Raw genomic sequence first — 27,017 nt, 5'->3', positions numbered from 1 at the left:
TTGTGGGTTTTTTTTGTTTTGTTTTTGTTTTGTTTGTTTTTTTGTTTGTTTTTTTTTGTTTTGTGTTTTGTTTTGCTTTTTAACTTTTTCACACTTTTTGGCACTGATCAGTTGACCGATTTATTTATAGAGGAGACAAACCGGATACACAGCAGGACACTTTTTCGGATCAGTTGCAACCAGACAGAAGGGAATATCATCTACAAAAGGGCTCTCTTCTCTGAAGGGGACACTCTTGGGCATGAGAAAAGTTTGACAGCTCACTCTCTGAGAACATAGATCGACTATTTATTTTGACCAAACCTAACTATGTTGTTGCTGGGACAGTTATTCACTTACATGACTTCCAAGTGTTCTGATTGTTATCATAAACTTATAAGCTGCTTTATTTTCTTTCACCAGTATAATCAGACAATAACTGAATAAGCATGCTATTTTCAGCTGTGGGTTTGTTCTTTCTTTCTTTCTTTCTCAGTGTCATTTTGTGGAGGTGAAAATAGACTTTTTTTAAACACATGAAAATTTTTATTTTTACTTTGAAATGCCTGAATAGTTATCCAGTTTGAAAATAATTGGGTTCTACAAAAATGTTTCCTTTCTTTCTGTATCTCCCTTACTATAGTGTTTGTGCTAGTTTGTTTTTAATTAATTACCCCTAAATCCTCAACATTCCCTGGTAAGAGGAGAGCACCTTTTTTTTTTCTTTTCTTTTTTTTCACAAAATTCTGTGGCACTGAACTTGTTAAAGGTCAGATAGTGTGCATGATGGTGGTCTGGTCTTGTTGGCTTGCATTCGTACACAGCTTGTTCCAGCTCTGACATGTTTCTTGAGCATATCTTTAAACATTTGTATTCACAGATATCTTATTTATTAAATATTATAGATTATCTTGTTTGCCCACTCACCCAATATTCTTGTTTGCCCACTCACCCAGTATTCCCTCTCTTAGAAGAAGCTTGGAACTGTTTTAGTGTAAACAGCATCCCCACTTTCAAATTCTGTGCTAAAGATTTTCTCTTTTGTAGCGCTTTTTGTTCCTATCTCTTTCTAGGGTTTTCCCTGACATGATTTTGTTTGGGTGCTCAGATGGAAGTACTGGATATAATGCTGTGTGGTTGGCCTGCCACTAAGTCAAAAAATGAAATGAATTCACTTGTTCCCTGAAACTCGGGTCAAGCAAACACCAGTGTTCATTGTTATGCTATACTGAAGGGTAACAACAACAACAAAAATTTAAGTTAAGAAAGACAATTCATACACCTTTGCACAGCAACATGTTGAAGAACAGATCAAAATGTTAGATGCTTGATTTTGTAAATTTTCTCAGTGGTTTTATATTGAATTAAAGGCCATTAGAGATCCCCAATATTTCAGTTTTATTGGTTCATTTGTGTGATTCTTAAATATTGCATGTTGCCTCCTTTTGTCAGGTGGCTCCAGGGCAAGCTCCAGAGAGGTCTGCTGTAGGCCAAGGTGGCATGCCAGCTGGTGTCAGAGCACCAGGAATGCAACCACAGCAGCAGCCAGGGCAACAAGCTCCACAAGCACAATCATTGGCTGCCTCACAGCCACCTCAGCCGCTGCCTCATCCAGCTTTGTCTCAGCCGTTAGTGTCTCCGCCAACACCGCCACCTCTTGCAGGTATCATTGATTGATTTTAGATATGAAGAAAAAAGATTGCATGAGTTTTATGCTGACTCTGTGTGTGTGTGTGTTTGTGTGAGTGAGAGTGAAAGGAAAAAAATCATTCATAGTCATCTTTTCTCCGTGAAATAAGTCTTGCCAAAAGATTACTTCTACTGGCTATAGATAGTTGGAAATGTTATGTTTACAAATGTGAACAGAATTCATGCTCATTCAGTTATGGTTATAGAAATTTTATGACACAAAATTGAAAAGAGTGAAGTAAATGACGTAGTGCTGTACTCAGAAAAAGGTGGTGTTCATGGTTAAAGATATTCACTTAGTAACAGTCCATGATATGGTTTATTCAGGAGCTGCAAGACCTGGCTTTGGTGGTCGTGGCAACCTAGCTGGAATGCTTGCAATGGTACAACAACAAAGGTACAATTTTTTTATTTATCTTGTTATTTTTGTTTGTCTCATTTTCAGTTTCAGGGTGTCAGCAGATAGATCCATATACATTACACCACATCTGCTGTTTTAAAAATAAAAGGGTTGGGTGGATGGAGCAGCAGATACCTGACTTTCACATAAACCCAACCTGCTGATAAGGCTTTGGTTCATATGTTGTTGACAGATGTGGATAGTAGCATGTAAACACATGCACACGCAGCACAATATGTAATGTCAAAAAAAAATTGCTGAATATACACGTGCTGAACCCTAACACCCACCCTGCCTGTGCTGTCCTGTATAGGTGTTGTTCTTATGGGATTTTGGGGTGAGTCTTAGATTTTGTACTGAAAGGAGAAAGGGCAGAAGTATCTTAGTGATGCTTGGTGGAAATAATGCTCATGTGTCCTAGGTGTTTTGATACATGTATAGAAAGTAGCCAGATGGTGTTAACACTGGCATGGGTTTCTTCAGTTTAATATATAAAGTCTGTTAGCCAGATGTGCAGCGCATTACCTTTTTCCTTTGATTTTGTGTATATATTAGATGTTGGGATGTGTACATTAGCAAACAGATCATCAGATGTGTACCTTAACAAAGAGATTATCAGTGCAGTTTTGTGTTTCTGATGTTTCTGTTGCAAAGTGTAGGTTTGTTTATTTGGGTGCTATTTATAAGAAGGATAGCAAATACACAATGGTAATATGAATAAATGGTTTTAATTCAGTGCACTTGCTTTTAATTGGATAGTAAACTTAAACAGCAAGTCTCCCTTTGTTGTATTATACATTTGATTTGATGTTTCTATCAGTATTCAATATTTGTACACAGTGGTCCTCGTGGCCGTGGAGGAATTCTGGCTCAAGCAGCAACAGTAGCAGCAGCAGCACAGAAGCCAGTTACCGGACCTGGTAGAGAAGCAGTTCCCAGACCCCCTGTGTCACAGTCCCCTGTAGCGCAGGCTGCAGCAGGTGAACCTGCTCCCCCTGTGGCTGCCATGGCCAGGATGGCTGTCAGTGATCCTGTGGAAGGTCGTGAAGAACGAACTCGTCAACCCACAGTCACCCGCCGTGGGGTCCCTGGAAAAGTTGGAGGACAGCCGTAAGTGGTTTTGTTCTCTCTCTCTCTCTCTCTCTCTCTCTCTCTCTCTATATATATATATATATATATATATATATAATGTATGTATTGATGGTTTATTAGTACATATTAATATATGTAAGAATTTGTTTCTTACTTTGTGTATTTATGTTTTAACCCTTTCGCTGCCAGGAAAATAAGATTTAAGTGAAATCTATTTGCCAGGGTTTTTTCACACACAAAAAACAGGTATAAATTTTCAAAAAGTTCTGTACTCTTTGTTATTGGAGAAAGACCCATAATGTATATATTTTCTGAAAGGTAAATGAATAAAGAATACAAAACACATTGTGTTTTCCCGTTTTATATATTTTTAGTGACATGCTGTTGTTTTGAAATCAGTGGGGGGGTTTTGTCAAATTTTCAACTTGTTCATTACAAACATTAGTCAGGTAGGTAATTTGCACTAAAATATATTTTCTGGACAAATGGATATCTACACACACAAAATCATACTAGAACAACCACAATTTAAAAAAAAAAAATAAAAATTATAAAAGAGATAGACATGCAATGCATTGTGACTTCTCCAAGTGATAATATGAATGTGAGGCCACGCCCTCAGTCTCCACCCCCCCTTCTCTTCACCCCTGTAACTCGGTCACTTTATCCAGTTCTCATCAGACCGCGTTGGCTGAGTGCTAAGAAAATCGCTCACACTGTGTCCTGCTAATAATTCGGTCACTTTCTGTCATCTGCTACAGCTGTACAGCTGGCATCACTCACTGGCAGTCGTATCTTGGCCACTGTCTTGATTGCTCCCTTTATTTTCTATCAGATCGTCCTATAAATGTTCATCACTGTCTTCTCCTTCAGATTTAGGCTTCAATTCTTTCTGAGCATCAGCTGAAGGAAGCAATCTTGGTTGATTTAGTTCCCCACGATCGCATGTCTTGAGCACAGCATCAGTCTGACATTTTGTTGAGCAAGCGAGAAAAGAAGCCAGGCAAACACTGCTACAGTAACCCAACCAAAACGTTCAAATAAAGGACTGCCTCATGACGTAGATGGTGTTTCTAGCTATGAATAGAATCAAGAAAGATTCCCCAAGCTAAAGGTACGAGTATTTTTTTTAACAAACTGAATGCAAACCAGGGAAAATTCATAATATTTCGATGACGAGTTATCTCGTCATTGTGGCAGCGAAGCGTACATGCTTGTGCTGACGATTTATCTCATTATATAGGCAGCCTGAGGATTAAAAAAAAAAAAAAAAGGTTATAGTCTATTGATAATTATTGTAGATATTTATGTGACTAGTTTTAATCTCTGTTTATATAAAGTACTTGATCAGATCGTGCCTGCGATTGCACAAATTGATTTCCATTTGGATTGATAAAGTATTTTTGATTAAATTGACTCAGTACATAGATTGTCTGCCCAACATATGACTCTTACACTGTATGATTTATGTTAACCTTTTAGCATTTGTATGTGATAGTTGGAATTTCAATGCAGTATTTGAAGCTTTTCACACATTTTGAAAGAAAACATGGTTTGCAAATACACACAGTGCCACTGAGTTAATGTAATTTCAGAGCATTCATGTTTAGCAGAAATGTTCACAAGTTATTCTGCATTCTGCAATTTAAATATGTGTCCTACCTACATGTGTCATGATGCTGTCATCTGTTGTCACCAAATAGAGGTAATCACAGTAACATCAAAATACAACTACCCTTTGCCATGCATAGTGTAAATCTGCAAGTCAGAAATAAGTATAGTTCTATCTGAATGCGTCTTCCACCATGCCATCATCATGATAATCCAATCGAATATGTACAGCTGTCACAAAATTAGTGTCACAAAGTCCTTTTCTTAGAGTAGAAAGTACTCAGCACACTGAATAAAACACTGACTGCAGCACACAGTGTACATTATTTACAAATATACACACACCATACTGTTTACAAGAACACTTGGTGTCTCATTCAACAATAACTGACCAGATGACTGTCACAATGCAGCTGCCTCAGTCCAGTGTCACAGCTGTTTCACCTGTCACCCTACCCCATGTCACTGGTTATTTTCCTCCTGATGTAGGGAAAACACATGAGTTGGCTTTAGGGAGTAGATGACACCCGCAGGACTTGTTTACATTGGACAGAAGTGGATAATCGCCGATTAAACTTTACTTCTGCTGAAATTCCCAGCATTTTTTTTTTTTTTTTTTTTTTTTAATTAAGTTGTGTGATTCTGGTAGCAGAAAGAAGTGGTGGCTTTTACATAATCAATTGTTTCCTTTTCATTTGCTATAAAAAGCATAACATTTGCAGTTGAAATGCAGGGTAATACTCAAAAGTATGTGTATGTCAATTTGTGTAGAGAGCTAGGTCAGGTAAGCATAGTGATTCAGTATAATTATGAAATTGGTCCATAGATTTGACAGCAGATGGAGGTTCAAATTCATAGCTTCAAACCCAAAAATCTCACAAGATGAATACTGTGAAACCTGCCATAGTGTAAGTGGTATTTTTAAAACCTGAATCTTACGATTACAATTGTATTTTTATATAACACTATCTTATATTACATATGGTTTTGCTAGTTAAAAGAATGCAAAACAAGTGTTCTATTTGCTGTGTTTCTTAATTTACAGGTCAAGACTGGCAGTAAATTACATCGAGTTGCGTGCCAAGAACAAAAACATTTACCAGTACCATGTGACTTTTAACCCAGTGATTGATAGCAAAGGCATGCGTTGTGGGCTGCTCAATGAACACAAAGACAAATTGCCAGTCAAACTCTTTGATGGAAGCATCATGTATATGCCAGAAAGACTTCCTCAAGAGGTAATTACATTCCAGAGAATGGATGAAGCAGATTGAAAACTTACAATTTCAGTTTTTGTAAAAATATGTATAGTTGTCTAAAATATTGTTTATTTCACTTTTGTTTTATGTTGTGTTGTTCTTTTTTTTTTTCAGTTGATACACAGGAGTAGAACATTTGCAAAATCAAGTTTGTTTTGTTTTGCATTTGTGTCAAACATTTTCTTAAGCTTCAGGACAAAGCATTCACATCAAACAACAGAACGATATAAATCAGCAACACTCTTTTTCAGCACCCACACAAACCCACCCACAAAGGAACATGCATACAGTTCAGTTTTGGGGTTTTTACTGTTGTTGTTTTGTGGATGCCTAGGACTCTGTTTTGATACCCTCATCTGAAAACCGTGCAAGAAATTTTCTCTTGTCTATCGCTTTCTTTGTTTCTGGCCTTTTCTTTCTGTCATCTCTTCCTTTCTCATTTTCTGCCTTGTGGGTTCATTTTATGTTGGTTTTTTTTTTTTTTTTTTTTTTTTTTAGAAAATTGAATACTTTTGGTCTTTTTCTAGACTTGATAATTTGTCATTCTTACTATATTGTATTCTATTTTGTGCCTTAGATTTGTGAGTTGTCTGCTGACATTAAAAAAAATGTTGTATGCCTGTTGTCATATATAATTTTGTGAAGCCACCAGAATTTTTTTTTTTTTTTTTTTTTTTTTTTTTTTTGCAGAATGCTCTGTAAAATTAAAAGGCCTTTGTCACTTAGTGCATAATCTTCAAGAATAGCCATTTTAATACAGATACATACTTGCCTTACATTCTGGGATTTGTCACTGTTAAACTAACAAGCACCGCTGCACATGCATGTTGACATCACTTTCAGGGCCAATAATCTGGGTGGAGGTCTAGGTCTAGTTTTTTTTTGTTTTTTGTTGTTGTTGATGTTGTTGTTTTTGGTTTTGAATCCTGTAAGCTATTAAGGTTGTGACTTTGCTTTTTTTGTGATTAAAAACATTTTTTAAGAGCAATCAGGGGGGTCTCTGTTATATTATTCTTTCCCTCTCTTATGTTTCCTGAATTATTTTCTTTTCCTATGACTTGAATTTATTTCCTGTTTGATTAGAACACCCAGTTGATTTCAACAAGACGCACAGATGGTGCCCAGATTTCCATCAACATCAAGTTCACAAAGAGCTTACCCACAGAACAGTGCCCACAGCTGTACAACATCTTATTACGCAAGTAAGTAAGCAACTGTCCAGGTAATGATGGGGGCTTTGTGTAATGCGAGTGGACTCTTTTGCCACCATAGGTGACTTTAGTTGACCAGTTTGCCACCATAGGTGATTTTAGTCGACACCAAGGGGTCATGTTATAAGGACCATTCATCATTACATCATAACAAAAGCTTGATAGCTTCAGCCAGTTTCCTGCACAATAGAACATTGACCAATCTTCACCCCCTGACTGAGTTTCAAGTGAGCAAGTCCATTGTGTCGTTTTGATTCAAACTGAATCATGTGACTGAGAGCATCAAGTATTTTTCACACAGAAACATGGTGGTTAAAAAGTTAATGAGCATAGTATGTCATACTGCTGGAATGAAAGGTATATTCAAAGAAAGAATTGCTTCACTTACAGCAAGTTACAGGGTGCAGACAAGTGTACAATTATGTGGACTTGGCTTCATAACTAAAATGACAGAAAGTTATGCTTTGCTCATGGAATTTAGCTGAATAGTGTCTTGGTAAACATTTCTGTCAGCCATGCCAGTCTTTTGAGATAAATTGAAGCAGATTGTGCACTGTTTTGGTATTTTTTATTTGCTGTATAAACAGAACAGGTCTATTAATCACCCTGTCAGTGAAGTTACAGTGGTTATGGTCTGAACTGTTCCACAGTTGTTTGGTTTTTTAATTGGAATCCCAGGAATTTTTCGGATGTGCTTATCAGGCCTTTAACGATTTCTCTGGAGGTAGTGCTGAGGAATGAAAATGACTGATGTCTCTCTCTTTCAGGATCATGTCCATTCTCAAATTGTGTCAAGTGGGACGATACTACTACAACCCAGCTACACCCAGTCAAGTGCCAGCACACAAGTATGTGAGATAGTGAACAAGGGGATGCAACATTCTCTAGATATCAGATGGTCAGGACAAATGAAAATTAAGCTGTCTGTTACTCAGATATATATATATAGAGAGATATATATGTATATATATATAAATGTGGATTTTCTTTTATTACACAAAGTCAGCTTATTCGATTACTTTTTTGTTTTGTTTTGTTTTTTGGTGACAGTGTATTTGTGGATAAGTGGTAAATAACAGCAAAACTGTATGAGGCCTTCAGTGGTCCAATCTTTTTTTGTTTGTGTTTTGTTTCAAATCTTGTGTTTAATGTTTAAAATTTGAACTGATGTTGATTTCTGTTTATAGGCTGGAGGTGTGGCCTGGGTATATAACATCCATCAGGGAGCATGAGGGAGGCCTCATGTTGTTGCTGGATAGTTCCCATAGGGTCCTGCGCTGTCAGACTGTTCTGGAACTTATGTGAGCTGCTGTTTTGTTGGGTTCTTTAAATGTTTCAGAAAAGTAATATTTTTTGTTCTTGACGGTAGCTCTGCTTCTGTGGACTGGGGTGCTATCATTTTATTGATTCAAAAGAATAAACAAAGAAAGTAAAGAAAAAAAGTAAGAAAAAAAGTTTCCTTCTGACCTTTCCAAATAAATGAACTACATCCTCCCTCCCCACTTGTCGTCAAGTTTGTTTTCTCCATCTGGTTTTGGGCAGATATATGATCTGGATTTTGGACAGATGGTCACTGTTTGTGTGTGCATATGTACGCACACACTTGTGAGCTGTGTAGTGATAAATCTGTGTTGAGGTGGGTAAAAGCAAATTGACTTATGAAATGGATATCTCTTCATTGATAAAGACTTGCATTTGTTGTCTTCCAGATTTTTTACTCCAGTGATGGGAACTGTTTTCTCTTTATATTTTTCATATTTGTTGACTTTTATTTCACACAAGTGAACACATTCAGTGATCCCTGACATGACATGACTGTGCAGGGGACAGATAATCCAAGAACGACCTAACACTTTCCAAGACGACATCACCAGACAAATTGTTGGTTGCACGGTTCTGACAAGATACAACAACAAGACCTACCGTATTGATGACATTGACTGGGGGAAAACACCACGCAGCTCCTTCATGACTTCCAATGGCCAGGAAATCACCTTTGCTGACTACTATTGGTAAGCAATGTTTCGTGGGTTAAGAATCACATTGAATGTCAATACCCAGATCATATTTATACTCAGACAGCATAACAATTTCAAAAGTGATCAAAGCATGCATGTAAACTCACACACACACATGGGTGCGTGCACACACACACACTCACACTCACACACAGCACACACACACACACATAGCAGAGACACGTCTCTATATATTATTTTCTGGGTTTGTGTATTTCTTGTGATTGTTATTCTTCTGTCTAGGAATCAGTATGGAAAGAGAGTAGACATGGATCAGCCTCTGCTTGTTCACCGTCCAAAGGCAAGAGTGATTGGAGGGGTAAGGCCAGTATTAGTTGTAGATGATCTTTCTGGAAAAAATGATGTTGATTACAACTTTTTTCTTTTATGTTCTCCTTTTGAAAGTGTGAGGGGCTGGGAGAAGATTTTATTATTTAAAAAATATTGTGTGTGACAGTTCTTCATGCTTCTTTTGTTTTTGTTTTCTAATTTGGAGATGAAAATTAGGGTGTTGGTGTTCTTACTTCTTTCTTTTTTTCTTTTGTTTCATTCATGTCAGTGATTTAAAACTCCTGAGTGGGAAGGTGGCAGAATGGTTAAGAAGGTGGCAGAATGGTTAAGACGTTTATCTGCGAATACAGTGTCCATGAGGGTCTGGGCTCTCCCAAGTTTGACTGGAAAACTAAAACTTGCATCTAGCCATTCAGATAAGATGATAAACCAAGGTCCTGTGTACAGCATGCATTTTGTGCATGGAAAAAGATCCCATAACAGTATAAGTGTTGTCCTCTGGCAATATTCTTTAGAAGAAAACTGGTCTGTTAGGTACACAAATACATATTTTTGCATGCACTCAAGGCCTGACTAGCACATTGGGTTAAGCTGCTTGTCACGCATCCACCTAGCAGATGTTGTGTGGCGCATATGTCTGAACACCACCTTGAGAAACTGAAGCTGAGTAGGTTATCCATGTATATTATGTAATAAAGATGAAAAAGTAGATACAGTATTTTTGCAGGTCTAAAAAAATGTATATGCGTGAGCTTGCTTTATTTGCAGCAAACGGTACAGCCCCGCACAGAGTTGATCTGTCTCATCCCTGGGTTGTGTCATCTCACAGGTTTGACTGATGACTTGAGACAGAACTTCAGAGTGATGAAGGTCAGTGGTAATCATCTCATTATGACTGCGCATGTGCCCAACTCTGTTTCTCTCTTTCCTCCTCTGCAGTTTCATTGATATCAGTTTCTCTTTAAAAATCCTTAACCCCTAGGCTGCCTATATGATGAGATAACTCGTCATGGAAAGCTTGTATGCTTCTCTGCCACAATGACGAGATAACTTGTCATTGAAATATTCTGACTTTTCCCTGCTTTGCATTCAGTTCGTTGACAAAAATGCTGGTAGCTTTAGCTTGGGGAATCTTTCTAGATTCTATTCATAGCTAGAAACACCATCTGCGTCATAAGGCATTCCTTTATTTGAACGTTTTGGTTGGGTTACTGGCCGCAGTCTTTGCCTGGCTCCTCTCCTCGCTCGCTCAACAAAATGTCGGACTGACTCCGTGCTCAAGACATGCGCTCGTGGCGAACTAAATCAACCAAGATTACTTTCTTTAGCTGATGCTCATAAAGAATTGGAGCATAAATTCAAAGGAGAAGACAGTGGTGAACATTTATAGGATGATTTGATAGAAAATAAAGGGAGCAATCAAGAGAGTGGCCAAGATGCGACTATCAGTGAGTGATGCTGGCTGTTCAACTCTAGCAGACGACAGGTCACCGAATTTTTAGCAGGACACCGTATGAGCTATTTTCTTGGCACTCAGCCAACGCGGTCTGATGAGAACTGGATGAAGTGACCGTGTGAGAGGGGTGAAGAGGAGGGGGGTGGAGACTGAGGGGGCGTGGCCTCACATCCATATTATCACTTGCAGAAGTCACAATGCATCTATTTCTTTTTCAGTTGTTTTTTTTATATTGTGGTTGTTCTAGTATGATTTTGTGTGTGCAGATGTCCATTTGTCCAGAAAATGATATTTTTGTGCAAATTACCTGACTAATGTTTGTAATAAACAAGTTGAAAATGTGACAAAAAACAAACCACTGATTTCAAAACAACAGCATGTCACTTAAAATATATAAAATGGGAAAACATCATGTGTTTTGTATTCTTTATTCATCTCCCTTTCAGAAAATGTATACTTTTATGGGTCTTTCTCCAGTAACAAAGAGCATAGAATTTTTTGAAAATTTATACCCGTTTTTTTGTGGAAAAAACCCTGGCAAATAGATTTCACTTAAATCTTATTTTCCTGGCAGCGAAAGGGTTAATTTGAAACTTGAGACAGACCTGCCCATCCTGCTGTGTTATGGCCTAATAGGATATATAGATAAGAATATATTAGAATATAAAGAGAGAGAGAGAGAGACAGGGACTATTTTATTTTTTTTATTTTTTGGCTCATGGGGTTTAGAGATATCATGGGCTAAAAGGGCTGCTTCAAGAAGAATCATTCTCTTTCCAGCACACAACTTACAGTTTGACAGACACTTATTTTTTATGATGAAAAAATATTATTTTGGATTGAAAATGGCAGACCAGAAGTTTTGGATTTATGTTCGTTTTTTGTTTGGGGTTTTTTTTGGGTTTTTTTGTTTTTGTTTTTTGGGGGTTTTTTTGGGTTTTTTGCTGCCCCATCATCTGCACCATTTCAGTGGCATTACTCCCACGCCACTCATTTAGATTCCCCCATACACAGCCACACCCATGTTTGTCCTTCACAGTGCCAACGTCAGCTGTCCGCAGGGAACCATCGATGTTAGGTCGCCAGGAGGCCACATGCCAGAGGAGACCCTGCACTGCTGCTGAGTCACTTCGGTGGTGTTTAGTGGTGCCTGTTCTGATTCAATGTACTGAGGACACCACCTACTAAGCCCCCCTATTAACGACAATAATGGCTTAGTCACGGAGCCAGACTGAGTGAGCGTCCCTCCCAGTGTGGAGACCACCACCATGTCCCTCAAACAACAGTCCCCCATGAATCTGCCAACACTGAAGACACTGACATGACTCACCCCAAGCACAGAAGTGGAGAGGTATCGAAACTGAGGTCATCGTGAGAGCAGGACATGAAAGGCCACAGACTTTGAGACTGTTTTGTTTATATGGAGGAGGAGGAGAATGACGATGGTGATGTTGCTATGGAGGTCCGTTTTGGTTTGGGACTGCGTGACAAGGCTGTACTCTATGCTTCCGGTCATAATGATATCCCGGCGTTAACCAGACTCAAGAGATACAGACACTTGCAGTGTTGGCCAGGTAATTAGAGCAATACACCCAAATATGCATACTTGAAGTGGATGACACTTGACTGTGTGGTCCCAGTCTCCCCATTTAAGCCCACAGCACACTCAACTCTGGGTATGAGCCGGCCAGGGCCGAAAAACCCACCTCCGCTGGGATTCGAACCTGCGTCCTCCCAGCCGTCAGTCCACGATGCTAACCACTTGGCCTCAGTGTACTTTTTGTTTTTAAATCTATAGGAAAGATAAGAATAACTTTATTATCTCCAAGTGGAGAAATTTGGTCAGGTGCATTATCACAACATAGACAACAAGTAAACAACATGGAGACCATAAGTGTAAAAGCCAACAACAGCCCCTACAAATATTACGAAGATACAAATGTAAATAAAATATCACATACATCGTTTCATACATACATCCACACACAATGCAGGTAATAACTAGTATTCTTAATGTAAAAACAGAAAGAATTAAGAAACATTATTTGAATATAATTATAAACATAGCCTACTATACTGCACATTGATTATAATAGACAGATAAGATAAGAATAATGATGAATTGCGGAAAACCACAACCATATAATCAGCAACCCCCCCCCCCCCCCACACACACACACACACACACACGGATAACTTGATTAAACAAGAGTAATAAACATATGTTCTCAGATAAAAGCATTTCACATGTTCGCTTTTAAAAACATTGCAAATAATTATTACATCGTAATTATTAAACAAATATATTTAGAATATGAACATTAGCATTAGACATATTCCACTGTACATTCATCCTGCATATTGCACATTATTCTTCCTACATATTGCACATTCATTATAACCAATTGTCACGTTTTAAGCTCAGTAAAACACACACACACACACACACCACAATTAGAACAAGGTACAGCCTATCATGCACGGACTTTCACACGTCTCACATGAGAGTGTGCGCGCGCGCACACACACACAGTTCTCAAGAATTTAAAAGGTGAATTGAACGTGGAATAAAAGTCTTCAGAGCTCTGGATTTCATCTTAAAAGTTCTGTAGCGTCGTCCTGATGGCAACAGCTCATAATACTTTGCTAAAATATGGGTGTCATCAGTTGCTATCTGCCTGCTTTTTTTAACCACTCGACTTTCATACAGCTCTTGCATACCAGCTTGTTTCACTCCCACAATTTTACTGCATACACTCATGACATCGTTCAAAACACGCTTACTCCTCACTCCCAAACTTCCATACCAGCACATAAATGAAACTGTGAGCACGGACTCGATACAACATCGATAATAACTTTGAAGAATATTTGAATTTATACCAACATTTCTAAGCTTCTGTAAACAAAAAATTCTAGATTGACATTTCTTATGAATGGAATCAACATTTCTGTCAGAAGTCAGCTTATTGTCTGAGATGGTCCCTAAATATCTATATTCATTGACCCTCTCCACTGTTTGACCATCAATAACAAGGTTAGCTACAGGCAAGGGGTCTTTCCGAAAATCTATTAACATTTCTTTTGTTTTCCATACGTTGAGATCCAGATAGTTTTTCTCACACCAGGAACAGAACTTTTTAATTTCACTGAAATAAATAGCATCAGAGTTGGACAGATCTTCAATTGCTGAATCATCGAAATATTGTATGACAGGAGTTTCCTCTGTGCCTCTGCAGTCATTTGTGTACAGTGTAAAAAGAACAGGGGACAGCACTGTACCTTGGGGTGCACCAGTAGAAGTAGATTTTAGAGAAGAGTGGGCAGAATGAAAGCGGATGGACTGAGTTCTATTGAGAAGAAAACTTACTATCCAAAGAGTAAGCTTCGGATCAACATCCATGCCTAGCAGTTTGAGGGCAAGGAGATGAGGTTGTATTGTGTTAAAAGCAGAAGAGAAGTCAACAAAAAGGATACGAACAAAAGATCCCGTGTTATTCAAATGAAGGAAAGCATTATGAAGGAGAGTTAGGATAGCATCGTCAGTACTTCTGTGTGCTTTATAAGCAAACTGAAGAGAGTCAAGCTGCTGTTCAGTGAAAGAAAGAAGATGTCGGAGAATAATTTTTTCAAAGCATTTCATCACTGCTGAAGTCAGGGCAACAGGACGGTAATCATTTAGTGCGGCTGGGTTCTTTTTCTTGGGGATAGGACAGATAGTAGATTTTTTCCAGATGCTGGGGACAGAGCAGTCCTTCAGAGACCAGTTGAAAATTTTACAGAACACGTCACACAACTGGGAAGCACATGTTTTCAGTAATTTTCCGCAGATATTGTCGGGGCCAACTGCCTTCATGACATTCAGTTTTAAAAATAAAGATTCAACAACTTTTGCATCGATCTCAAAGTCTTCACCTGTGTTCCTATCTTTGATCTTTTCCTGCAACTGTGAGATAACACTAACCACTTCCCTTCCCAGACCATTCCTTTCAAAGCGACAGTAGAAATCATTCAGTTTATTTGAAAAATCAATCTGTTCATCCTTTTCCATTTTACAAGCTACTGTTTTCCTTTCGTAATTCACCTCTAAGCTTCTTTTGTATCAGTTTCCTATCCTTCTTGTTCCCTGACTGAAACGCTACCTTTTTCTCGTTTAAAATTGTTTTGAGAGACTTTGAGATCCATGGTTTGTTGTTGGGGAAAAGTTTAATTATCTTTGTCGGAATTATCATGTCTTCACAGAAACTGATATAAGACGTAACAACATCAGCTGCTTCATGAACATTCTCACATGGGTCAGTCAACACACTCCAATCAGTACAATCAAAACATCCTCTCAGTTCATCCACACTCTCTGACGTCCAGACTTTCACACTCTTTATCACAATCGGCTCTGTCTGTATCTTTGGTCTGTAGGCTGGGATTAAATGAACAACATCATGATCAGATACACCCACTGGTGCAAGGGGAACAGATTTGTAGGCATTAGGAATGTTCCCATAACACAGATTGATTGTCTTGTCCAGTCGGGTCCGGCAGGTAACATATTGTTTAAAAGAAGGTAAGGCTTTCTTTAAATCACAGTGATTAAAATCTCCAACAATAAAACACGGGGAGTCGGCAGAGATGAGTTGAAGGTCACGAACAACACATGCAAAGGCATATGCGGCATGAAAGTTTTGCCTCACTTGTTAAAGGTTTTGCAAAGCTCTTGAATTATTTGAAGATGTTTACAAATTAGAACATGGAGAGGTATGCTTATGGATTTGTGTTGGTCTTTCCGCTGTTGACAGGACCTGGGTGCTCATACCCGCTGTACCCCAAGCCAGCGGTTAGTGACCATGAAAAAGTTTGTGGACAGCATCAGTCGCAGTCCTGAAGCTCGTCAGCAGCTGGAGAACTGGGGACTGAGTCTGGATGACACAGCGCTGGCAGTATGTCATTTCCTACTCATCCTCTTGTCTTTGCAATGGAATGGCAGGTTGCTTACAGAAAGATAAGGGGGCCTGGGGGCGACTTGTGAGAAGTGGGAACATAGCTTGTGATTGCTCTGTGTTGCATGTTTTAGGGTTTCAGGTTTGCCCTCATCTTCTTTATTCAGCCTCAAGATTTCAGATGCAGGTGTTGGATAAAATAGAAAAACCAGTTTTATTGAGAACAATAAGATCACTTATTCAGCTTGTCAGTCATTGTATTTCTTGCTGTTCTTATTGGTCATTTAACAATGACCAGTGGTGGATGTGGATGGATATGAATGAAAGGAGTACATTGGGAGAGTTTACAGACTTCCAAACTGAAATAATTTTTTCAGGACGTTTATTAAGGTTGCAAGATGCTTTTGTTGTAAAGAATGTCTTGTGTGCACAGACGGACACCTTCTAGATGCACACCTGCATACCACAGATAAAAAGAAGATTGCAAACTTATTTCACCTCTAATGCATACTGAAATGTATACCCATGTATGTGCTTGCAAACCAGTTGCTTTATTTTATTTCATTCAGTGGAGTGGGTGAGTAGTTTGAGGAAAAAAGAAAGAGAATAATTCCTTACTCCGTTTGAACTCAAAAGTTGATGGATATTTCGAACTCAAAAGTTGATGGATTTTTTTTTTTCTTTAACCCCTAGGCTGCTTATGACGTGATAACTTGTCAGCACAAGCATGTACTCTTCGCTGTCACAATGACGAGATAACTCGTCATCGAAATATTATGACTTTTCCCTGGTTGCGTTCGGTTCATTGACAAAAATACTGGTAGCTTTAGCTTGGGGAATCTTTCTAGATTCTATTCATAACTGGAAACGCCATCTACATCATGAGGCAGTCCTTTATTTGAACGTTTTGGTTGAGTTACTGCTGCAGTGTTTGCCTGACTCCTTTCCTCACTTGCTCAGCAAAATGTCAGACTGACGCCGTGCTTAAGATATGAGATCGTGGGGGACTAAATCAATCAAGATTGCTTTCTTTAGCTGATGCTCAGAAAGAATTGAAGCCTAAATTCAAAGGAGAAGACAGTGATAAACATAGGACGATTTGATGGATAATAAAGGGAGCAATCAAGACAGTGGCCAAGATACAACTATCAGTGAGTGATACCGGCTGTATAGCTGTAGCAGATGACAGAAAGTTACCAAATTATTAGCAGGACACAGTGTGACCGATTTTCTTGGCATTCGGCCAACGCGGTCTGATGAGAACTGGATAAAGTGACCATGTGACAGGTGAAGAGAAGTGGGGTGGAGACTGAAGGGGTGTGGCCTCACATTCATATTATCACTTGGAGAAGTCGCAGTGCATTGTGTATCTGTCTCTTTAAAAAAAAAAAAAAATTATTGTGGTTGTTTTAGTATGATTTTGTGTGTGCACTTATCCATTTGTCCAGAAAATATGATATTTTAATGCAAATTACCTGACTTATGTTTGTAATGAACAAGTTGAAAATGTGACAAAAAACAAAACACTGATTTCAAAACAACAGCATGTCACTGAAAATATATAAAATGGGAAAACATGTGTTTTGTAATCTTTATTCATTTACCTTTCAGAAAATATATACTTTTATGGGTCTTTCTCCAGTAACAAAGAGCACAGAATTTTTTGAAATTTTATACCTGTTTTTTGTGGAAAAAACCCTGGCAAATAGATTTCACTTAAATCTTATTTTCCTGGCAGCGAAAGGGTTAAATGAAAGAAGATGATGGTTCAACTTGTTAACTTATACCAGCAAAATTTGCAATAACATGGCTGAATCATCTTAGACGTGACATTGTTGGACAGAAATTGGAGAAACTGCCTCCTGTGAAACTGACCACATAATAGCAGATTGATTCTGCATCTTGTCCTGTCAGTCATTGACTGGTGGTTTGACTTTGGAATGGAAAAGAGGGCTGAAAAGTGTCAAGATAAAGAGAAACAGACAAAGGCGAGTCAACTGACATTCTATGATCAAGAGAAAAAAAGAGTGCAGCGAGCAGTTTCCATCAGTGGCTGTGAAACAGTTATCAGGTAGCATTTTCAAACTGAACATTTTATGTTTGCCTTATGCTAATTATTATCTGTGCATTATATTTACTTGACAGGAAATTTGAGCTGGGTTGTATGATTCTCCACTGTTGTTCCATACCAAATATTATTAGATGTGCTGACAGCATTTTCACATTATGCATTTATTTTACCCAGTAATGATAAAATGTTTCATTGTTTTCAGGTGGAGGGACGCAGGATGGCCAATGAGAACATTTTCTTTGGAGGAGGCAAACATGCTTCAAGTGCAATCGCAGATTGGGGTAGAGACTTGTCTCACAACAAAGTGTTCTCAGCTGTGAACTTGGAGAGATGGGTTATTTTCTACACCCGCCGCAACACCCCTGACGTGATGAACTTTGTTCAGGAGGCACAGCGTATTGGCCCACCGCTGGGCATATCTGTGAGGAATCCAGAGCAGGTGCCCTTACCAGATGACAAGACTGAAACACTAGTGAAGGCTCTTCGGGAATCAGTCAATCCGAGGGTAAGCTGTTAACTATCTCTTGTCCAGAACACTTGCTCAGTTTCTTTTTTGGTCTTTGTTATTTTTTTGTGTAATCTTTTGTACAAAATAGCTTTCTTTAATTGTGGTCTTTATTTCATCTTTTTTTTTAATGTATGTAGAGGTTTGGTTTTGATTGCCAAAAGGTTCTTTTTTATTGAGTAATACATTTATGCTTAATTATACACATGAAATTTCATCTCACTGTTGCAGTAGTTGGCAGGGCTTAGATTAGTTTTCCAGATATTTACCAGGTGTAACCAAGGAAACAAATGACCCAAGAGAAGTAAACTTGAGAACCATGCTGACTGAGCTCTCTTGCGCTATCCTTTGCTTCATTCCTACTTTTGTTTTGTTTTAAGCTAAATAACTTAAGCTCATCTTGATGGTCAAATGTTTTTTGCATCAGTAAGTTTAATTTTGGTGTCATATACTGTACTTTGTCAAATTGATGCAAACCAGGCCTATCTGTTTGCTCTTCTTGGCCAGAAATATCCAGAGGCAACTCGGTGATACGTCTCACCAGTTTTTTGTTGGTTGTGACAGATCAGGTTTAAGATGGCATTAACAAACTCAAGCAAGAAGAAAACTGTTGGCATGATTTTAGTGAAGGAAAATTTTGCGGTCAGTTTCAAATATTTCGTTTATTTCATCAAGTGAAGGTACATTGTGGAAAAAAAATGGTGCTTGATGCCAACTAGACAAAATATTGGAAAAATAGAATGACATTGTTCTGAAGATTTATTATGTCCAGTCACCTAAGAATTCCTCTTTTTTTGGGTGTGTTTTTTTTTCGTGAATGAATTGTTGGTTGATCCCTGTGGACTGCTGATGCTTGGACTGCGACAGACGAACCGGGATGTGGCTATGTGTTGGGGATTCAGAAAGAGCAGTATGGGAGTAATGTTCCTGAAACAGTGCGTATGATAGGGCAGCAATAAAAATATTTTTGTGGGTTGGAATACACTTTTTTTTTCTTCAAACAATTTTGTCCCAAGATGAGAATGATGTATGATGGATGTGTGTGTTTACAGACACAGCTGGTGTGCGTGGTGATGCCAACCAGCAGGGAGGACAAATACTCAGCTGTCAAAAAGTTTGCCTGTGTAGAGTGTCCTGTCCCCTCTCAGGTGGGTTTGGCTTGGGAACATACACCCACCCACCCTACACTTCCCCCACCACCGCACCCACACTCTCACACACTCACTCACACCCCTACATGCACCCACCCCCCACCCACCCCCAACACACACACACACACACACACACACACACACACACAAACAAACACACATTTAGGGTCTGTATAAATATTTTAAATTTGTGAGAGAGAATAAATTTAATGAGACAAAGAATGAAAGATGATTGATCAGCTTTGTTGAATAAATATATTTGATTTCATTTATGAATTTCAGAGCAATTGAAAATCCTTAGTAATTGCTGAATTTCCAACAGTTATAGTGATTGTTTAAAACATGCGTGCAGGTGTGTTGAAAAAAATGTAGGATATATGGCTGTGTAGATACTTCTCTTTTTTTTTTCTTTTTTTTTTTTTTTAGATAAACTATGAAATGTAATATGTGAGTGTGATTGTAAGGGTGCAGATTTTTTTCTTTTTCTTTTTCTTCTTTTTTTTCTTAATGATCTGGAATGGTTTCATTACATTATAGTTTGTGTATTCATTATCTGTCCTCTTGTTATTCAGCCCTCAGATTACTGCATATTTAGTCTTTTGGACTAATATTTCTGATACACTGATTGTATAAAACGTTGTGAGCAGGTGATAATCCACAAGACGATAAGAGACAAAGGCAAGCTGAGAAGTGTGACACAGAAGATTGTACTGCAGATCAACTGCAAGCTGGGAGGAGAATTGTGGGCTGTCAAGAACCCTCTGGTGAGTTGCTTTCTCTTTACAATTCTTGTTTAATACTTGGTTAAACCTTGCAAGTACAGTAAACTGACAGAAGTTTTTGAATCAGAGTTCAAACTTACTTTCATGTTGATAGTAAACTCTTCTCTTTTTTTTTTCGTTTCATGGTGATAGTAAACTCTTCTCTCTTTTTTTTTTTTTTTTTTTTCATTTCTGACTCATCTACTTGATTAGAACTTAACCATTGTATGTTTTATTTTTCTAAATGTAAGCATTGTTGTTGTTTTTTTCAAGTTTGACTTATAAAGCCTGGTTTTTTGTGTATCACAGGAAACTGCAATGGTGGTTGGAGTGGATTCTTTCCATGACATTTCTCGTGGCCGTCGGTCGATTGGTGGCTTTGTGGCGAGCACCAATCCAGAGCTGACACGCTGGTTCAGTCGGGTGCGAATTCAGATGCAAGGGGAGGAACTGGTGCCTGGCTTGCGCATCTTCATGGTCTCTGCCCTCAGGAAATACCACGAGGTAATTGTCTTGTCAGGATCTTCAGGGTTGTCCAAGATAGCTGCCAGTGCCACCCGTCACTCTGGCCTGGGCATGGAGTGTGTGTATTGTGTATGAATGCCCCACCACTAGTGGGCTGTGTGGTAGGACCCATGTTGAGGAAAATGGGAACCCTGACTTTTTCTGATGCTGCTGCATGAATTAGAATTGAGAAAACAAAGGTGCAAAGGAAACAGGGTACCATTATTTAACTTGTATGTGTTTGGATAATTTGCAAAAACAGTAGAGCTCACGCATATGTGTTTGCTTTTTTTTTTTTTTTTTTTTTTTTTTTTTAACAATAGAGCACACACCCTGCATCCAATCTTCGTAACACTCATAACATTGATTGACCATGTTTATATTATAGATCATATTGGTATACAATAGCAAGATCAGAATTATACATTGGCAAGGTCAGAACTTGGCAAACAAAAAACCATGTAGCCAGATAGATTACACATGCGGTCTTCACCAAACGTGACATTATAATTTACCAGAGAATGACTGCTGTTGAGTAAGCATGGCTGAAATAGATGAATCACTGTATGATGGAGCTCACATCTTTTACCTAGACCTTTTCAAATGTGACAGTGATTGGCAGTGACGGGCAGAGAACTCTAATGGAATTCAAAAGTCAGTCAGGGTCACAATATGGCACAGTAGATATAGCCTTTCAGGTAAGAGCTGGTGTCATATTCAGCCTTTATCAAATATGGCACAGAAATTAGCCATAGTGAGAGTCCTTTTGAAAATCGAGTTCATATGTGAAGTTTCCAGACCTGCCAATTGTTACATTGTGAAAGTAGCATGCTGCTCTGAGCTTCAGAAAGCTAAACTCAAATTAAAAATGCAGTGCTGAAGTAGCAAAATGAAGCAATGATTTTAAATGATCTAGGAAAACAAAGATTGATACCAGCAGAGAATTTTTGTTGTTTTTTGTTCATGACCTGCAACTCCCACATTCACTTGAATGCATGAGTGGGCTTTTACATGTTTGACCATTTTCATGCCTGCCATTATACTCCATTTTCATTGGGGACAGCAAGCTGATGAAAAAGGGGTATAATCAGCCTCTGTCATTGATGTCACATAAGCATCAGCTGAAAATTTTTGTGTGTATTTGCCCAAGTCAGCTGGTGCTTAATGTGCCTTTCCACTTCCATTCTTGAGAAAACTTAATAAATAGTTTCCATGGGCTCCATCTTGTTAAAAACAAAACAAATAGTAATAAAATAGCATCAAAATCAAAGAAACAACCAGGTACACAAGTGTTACTGTGGTACTTTCAGTGACTAAAACCGCATTCTGTGGTGTGTCTGCTAGGCTTCAAAGTGAAATGATTTCTGACATCTTTTATGAAATATCCAAGTTAGAAAGCTGTAAAAGTCAAGAAAATGTTAAAATATTGATTTGATTACAACAGCTTCCCTTCCACACAGTGAGGTCCTTATAGATTGGACAGGTGCTGCCAGGTTTAGATGGAAATGCTCACATTCATAAACTTATTTTCTGACAGTGAAGCAGAGCAAAAAACATAATTTAACTACACATACTTTAGTGTGACCCACCAGTGCAGTTACTTCCTTTGGGATCAGTTGAAGCTCTTCTTTTTTCTTTTTTTTTGTTTAGTTTCTAACCAGAACAAGCTCTCTCTCTTCATCCACAACTTGGAATGCTGTCAGTCATGTGGGTTTCTGTTTGGGGAGTTGGACATATGACTTTGAGTTTTTGTTGTAAAGTATCTAAAGACAGGACCAAGTTAAATCATCAATAGGCATAATGGTAAAATTTGTCCTGGTATTAAAACAGTGGCATGCTGACTGGTGTTCATTGCCGCAGTGGAAACATTCACATTCCTGCACATAATTTTTGTTTTGACAAAAACTAGAGCAGACTATATTATTTAGGTCAATAGATGCAGCTTACACCTTAAGTGAGAAATCTGTATGATTTTCATACTTAAATAAGAATTGATATCCAGTATATATCACCCATCTACCCAACCCCCACACCCCCCACCCCTGCCAAAACAAAAAACAAAAAATAAATTATCCCCACCCCCCACCCACACTTCATTATTTGCTCCCCAGCTTTCAACTGGTTTGGCCTTTTCCATCAATACTTTGCTAGTCTTTTTTTTTTACAAGAAATGATTGAGTTGTAATTTTTATATTGATTTATGATTTATGCTGGTTACTACTGTCCCAACACAGAGCTATTCTGAATGCATCTTATTGAAGGGGGACACCTCACATTGTGGTGATCTTGTTTATTGAGTTTATTGTGGCAGCTATCCAAACCACATTTCCATTTGAAACTTGAAAAGTCTAATTGCCAGATATATGAGCATTTTCCTTTTGAATTTTTCCAGTGCAATCATCGAGTGCCTGAGAAGATCATTGTGTTCCGAGATGGGGTTGGTGATGGCCAGCTGCCTATTGTTCAAGATTATGAAGTCAGTCAAATCTTGGAAAGCTTCAATGATTTTGGAAAAGACTATCACCCAAAACTGACTGTGGTCATTGTCCAGAAACGTATCAACACCAGGATCTTCCAGAAGGTGGGTAGAAAAAATAGCATATTTGACTGATGATGTGAAATGGTAAAATAGTTGTTGACTTATTCAGTCCTGCACCTGAGCATTGCCCTGGGGTCAGAATTTCTCTCATTTAAACAGTTTTCATGTTCCTACATATGCATAAAACCATAAGGAAAAGTAACTAACTTCTAAAGTATTTCTGCATTTGTCTACACATAATTTGGATGAAAAATAGTATATTTTCTGCAGTTTGTTAGGGGTTTTTTTGCCTCAAAATGGCATGAAAATCTGCTGAAGCTGTAAACTCCCCAGGGTTGAATGGTCTTCAGCTATAATTATTTGCTTCCACAAACCTGAGGTGTACAAAAGTTCCAGGTGGGGGTGGGCATGTACTCTTGTTAGACTCATGTTAATTTTTAAGCAGATGTTTTGAAAGTAAGAAAAGGGACTGAATGCTTTGCCTGGCTTCCTTTAGGCTGAAGGAGGACAGCTGGACAACCCACCACCTGGAACAGTGCTGGATCATACAGTTACTCGACGCGACCAGTAAGTGCTACTTTACAACTTCCTTGCCCACTGTAAAGCTGCGATTACACTCGTCCATTTACAAGTGCAGTGCTTGTCCAGTGCATTTGCTTATTTTAGGGCCAGACTTCAGGAAGTGCAAATGTCATGTCTTACATGGTTATGGAAGTTATGTCCACTGAAGTGATCCAGGGCTGCAAACACCTGGTGTACATTTTCAGGGAATAATTGTTTTAAGTGTGAACGAGATGTGTGGTGTGGAACTTGGTTTTGTTTCTTTTGTTTGGTTTTTTGACTCACTTGTGTAAACAAAGTGAGTCTGTGTTTTAACCTGGTGTTCGGTTGTCTGTGTGTGTTTGTGTGTCCGTGGTAAACTTTAACATTGACATTTTCTCTGCAAATACTTTGTCAGTTGACACCAAATTAGGCATAAAAATAGGAAAAATTCAGTTCTTCCCAATCATCTTGTTTAAAACAATATTGCACCTCTGGGATGGGCACACACAAAAAAAATGAAGCCTAATTATATGCAAACTGCATTTACTGTTATATTTTTATTTTTTGTATTCTCTAAACTTGGCACTTTGATCTGATATTCTGACACAACAACAAGAGCAGTCATTATTATCATTTTTTGTTCAAACAGGAACTTCTTTTGCTAAGCATGGAAGTTTTATTTATTTTGCAAATGTTTTGGTGCAGGTAGTAAAAAATGGAAATTACTCTGTAATTAATGCTGGGGGACTTAATTTGCTTTAAACTGATCTTTCTCATCTTAAACATTACATATTGAAATTATACTCAAAACATAAAAAGCTTATGTGTTTTACTCTCAGTGTAAAGGGCTTTCACTATGTTCATTCGCCCAAGTGGTCTTTTTCGGAAAATACTAAAATCAATATGACGAGTGGACTTTACAGATCTTTTGGCTGAGCCCTGAAGGTCATGGGCAAAAATCAGTTGCGTACACATATTTATACACATTCAAAGCGCGTGCTCATATTCTTCGCGAACGCGAACGACGCCATTTTGTTTCATGTTGTTGACCTGCCCGTTCAATCCTATATTCAATGGACAATACACAATAACATGTGATGGAAAGTTAGAGAAGGAGACCGTTAAATATTTATTCAGAGAAAGATTTGTGAACGCCTCATCACTTACTGCATTATGCCCCAAACTGCCATAAAAATATCCACAGAATCAGTCGGAATTCACAGTTAAAAATTGTAAACCATGCGAGTTAATACCCTTGAGTTGATCACGATGAAACAAAAAAATTTCCAGTCTTGACTTTTCTCAAAATGAAGTCCTTTTCACTTCTTACGACGTTTAGAAGTACTTGTACTTGGCTCTCTACATGTTATTAGTTTAACAAAATACTAAATTTTCATATCAACTTTAAAACTATAAAACTAGAATGAATATAAAAGAGAAATTGAATCGACCGTGTCATACTACATTCCCGGCGGGTGTAACTAAACTTGTACATCTATCCAGATCTAGTGAAAACGGCTAAATGTTGCAGTGTGATTGCGGCAATAGCCATTAAAAAGAATTTTTTATTGCCCTTAAAGATTTTTTGAATGCCCAAGATACACCAGAATAATAGGATTTAAACAGCGTTCTCACTGCAAATACCGCAATTGATTTATCGCCCTTTAAAAATGTTCAAATGTTCAATTTTAGAATGTCAGTTAAGGAGCCACGATAGTGTAATGGATAAGGCAGTTTCTTCTCACCCGAACACGCGGGGTTCGAATCTGGTTAGGACTTCTTTTTTTTTCTTTCTTTTTTTTTCCCTTTTTTTTTTTTTTAAACGCGAAGCTTTATAATAACAAATACAGAACACATTTTAACGATTAGATTTTTTTTTTTAAAGTGTATCACAAGTGAGTCTTGAAAGCCTTGCCTCTCTCATTTTATGTGTATGTATGCATTGGTTAGGATGATGTTTTTTGTCCTTTTTGATTTCTTTGCATGATACACTTTGGCTTCTTTTTTGAAATACCAGCAAATGTATAGAAAATGTTAGTGTTATGCAGTCTCAATATTTACAGCAAACATCAGTTGTGGTTTTCAACCTCTTCTATATTTTGTAAAAGTTCTTTTCTTTTTTTTACAACATTAATCATTGTTCCATTGTTTGCTGTTTAAAATCATTGTTCCATTGTCTCTTCTGTTTTGGAACTAGCAACCTCTGTTGAACTCATTTACATATGGATATTAAGCTGACCAGTTAGGAATTTGTTTTACCAAAATTTGACCAAACTGTGATGGTCACATATGGAAGTTTACTTGATCAAGGAGGAAATTGAAAAAGTTAAACATCCATATTTTGTTTTCAAGTATATCATTATGAAAGCCAATTTCTTTAGCTGTGCTTTACCAGTATTGAGATGACAGGTGTATTGGTGAGATTGTTGCATAAATTTGATTACATCATGACTTTTTGTCAGATAATTAATAAATCAGTGTGAATGAATTCATTTCAAATGTATTGTCTAAGAAAGACGATGCTAATCACATATGCCATACTATATCTGTGTGTTGAATATGCCACCAAGTTGAATGGGCCACTGGGATGGAATCCTTGCTTGTAAAACAATGAACACAAAGATGCTGTCCTCACACCTGGGCCTGTGTTCCACAAGTGTTTGTTTCTGTTTTTCCCCATTTACCTCACACATGTTTGAGGGAAATTAAGGATAGATAAGTGGCATTGAAATTCACATGAGAGTGTGTGGGTGTGTATAGTTAAACATAAGATCTCCTCACATGTAGTGTTGCAGTATTGTTTGTGCTGTGTCTACAGGTATGACTACTTCGTGGTCTCACAACATGTGCGTCAGGGAACAGTTTCCCCCACACACTACGTAGTGGTGCATGATGAAATCAATCTCCCACCAGAGAAGATGCAAGTGTTCACGTACAAGATGACACACATGTACTACAACTGGCCAGGGACAGTGCGAGTTCCAGCTCCTTGCTTGGTAAAAG

At 38.1% G+C, this 27,017-nt stretch overlaps 1 protein-coding gene across 1 annotated transcript in view; it reads left to right on the top strand.

The window, feature by feature from the left end:
* Positions 1 to 27,017, top strand: part of LOC143287484 (piwi-like protein 1) — a 45,561-nt gene that overhangs the window by 6,775 nt on the left and 11,769 nt on the right. The window contains exons 3-20 of the mRNA XM_076595504.1: positions 1,432 to 1,642; positions 1,996 to 2,065; positions 2,909 to 3,178; positions 5,817 to 6,009; positions 7,114 to 7,232; positions 8,009 to 8,089; positions 8,429 to 8,542; positions 9,065 to 9,253; positions 9,503 to 9,578; positions 10,319 to 10,420; positions 15,800 to 15,940; positions 18,214 to 18,516; positions 19,569 to 19,664; positions 20,315 to 20,431; positions 20,738 to 20,932; positions 23,325 to 23,513; positions 23,968 to 24,038; positions 26,833 to 27,010. Coding sequence (XP_076451619.1) covers positions 1,432 to 1,642; positions 1,996 to 2,065; positions 2,909 to 3,178; positions 5,817 to 6,009; positions 7,114 to 7,232; positions 8,009 to 8,089; positions 8,429 to 8,542; positions 9,065 to 9,253; positions 9,503 to 9,578; positions 10,319 to 10,420; positions 15,800 to 15,940; positions 18,214 to 18,516; positions 19,569 to 19,664; positions 20,315 to 20,431; positions 20,738 to 20,932; positions 23,325 to 23,513; positions 23,968 to 24,038; positions 26,833 to 27,010 — 2,715 coding nt within the window. The remainder of the gene's footprint in view (positions 1 to 1,431; positions 1,643 to 1,995; positions 2,066 to 2,908; positions 3,179 to 5,816; positions 6,010 to 7,113; positions 7,233 to 8,008; positions 8,090 to 8,428; positions 8,543 to 9,064; positions 9,254 to 9,502; positions 9,579 to 10,318; positions 10,421 to 15,799; positions 15,941 to 18,213; positions 18,517 to 19,568; positions 19,665 to 20,314; positions 20,432 to 20,737; positions 20,933 to 23,324; positions 23,514 to 23,967; positions 24,039 to 26,832; positions 27,011 to 27,017) is intronic.

This window comes from Babylonia areolata, chromosome 1, assembly GCF_041734735.1.
Source record: "Babylonia areolata isolate BAREFJ2019XMU chromosome 1, ASM4173473v1, whole genome shotgun sequence".
NCBI lineage: Eukaryota > Metazoa > Mollusca > Gastropoda > Neogastropoda > Buccinidae > Babylonia > Babylonia areolata.
The sequence above is the reverse complement of the archived record's forward strand: the minus strand, read 5'-3'. Positions and strand labels throughout refer to the sequence as shown.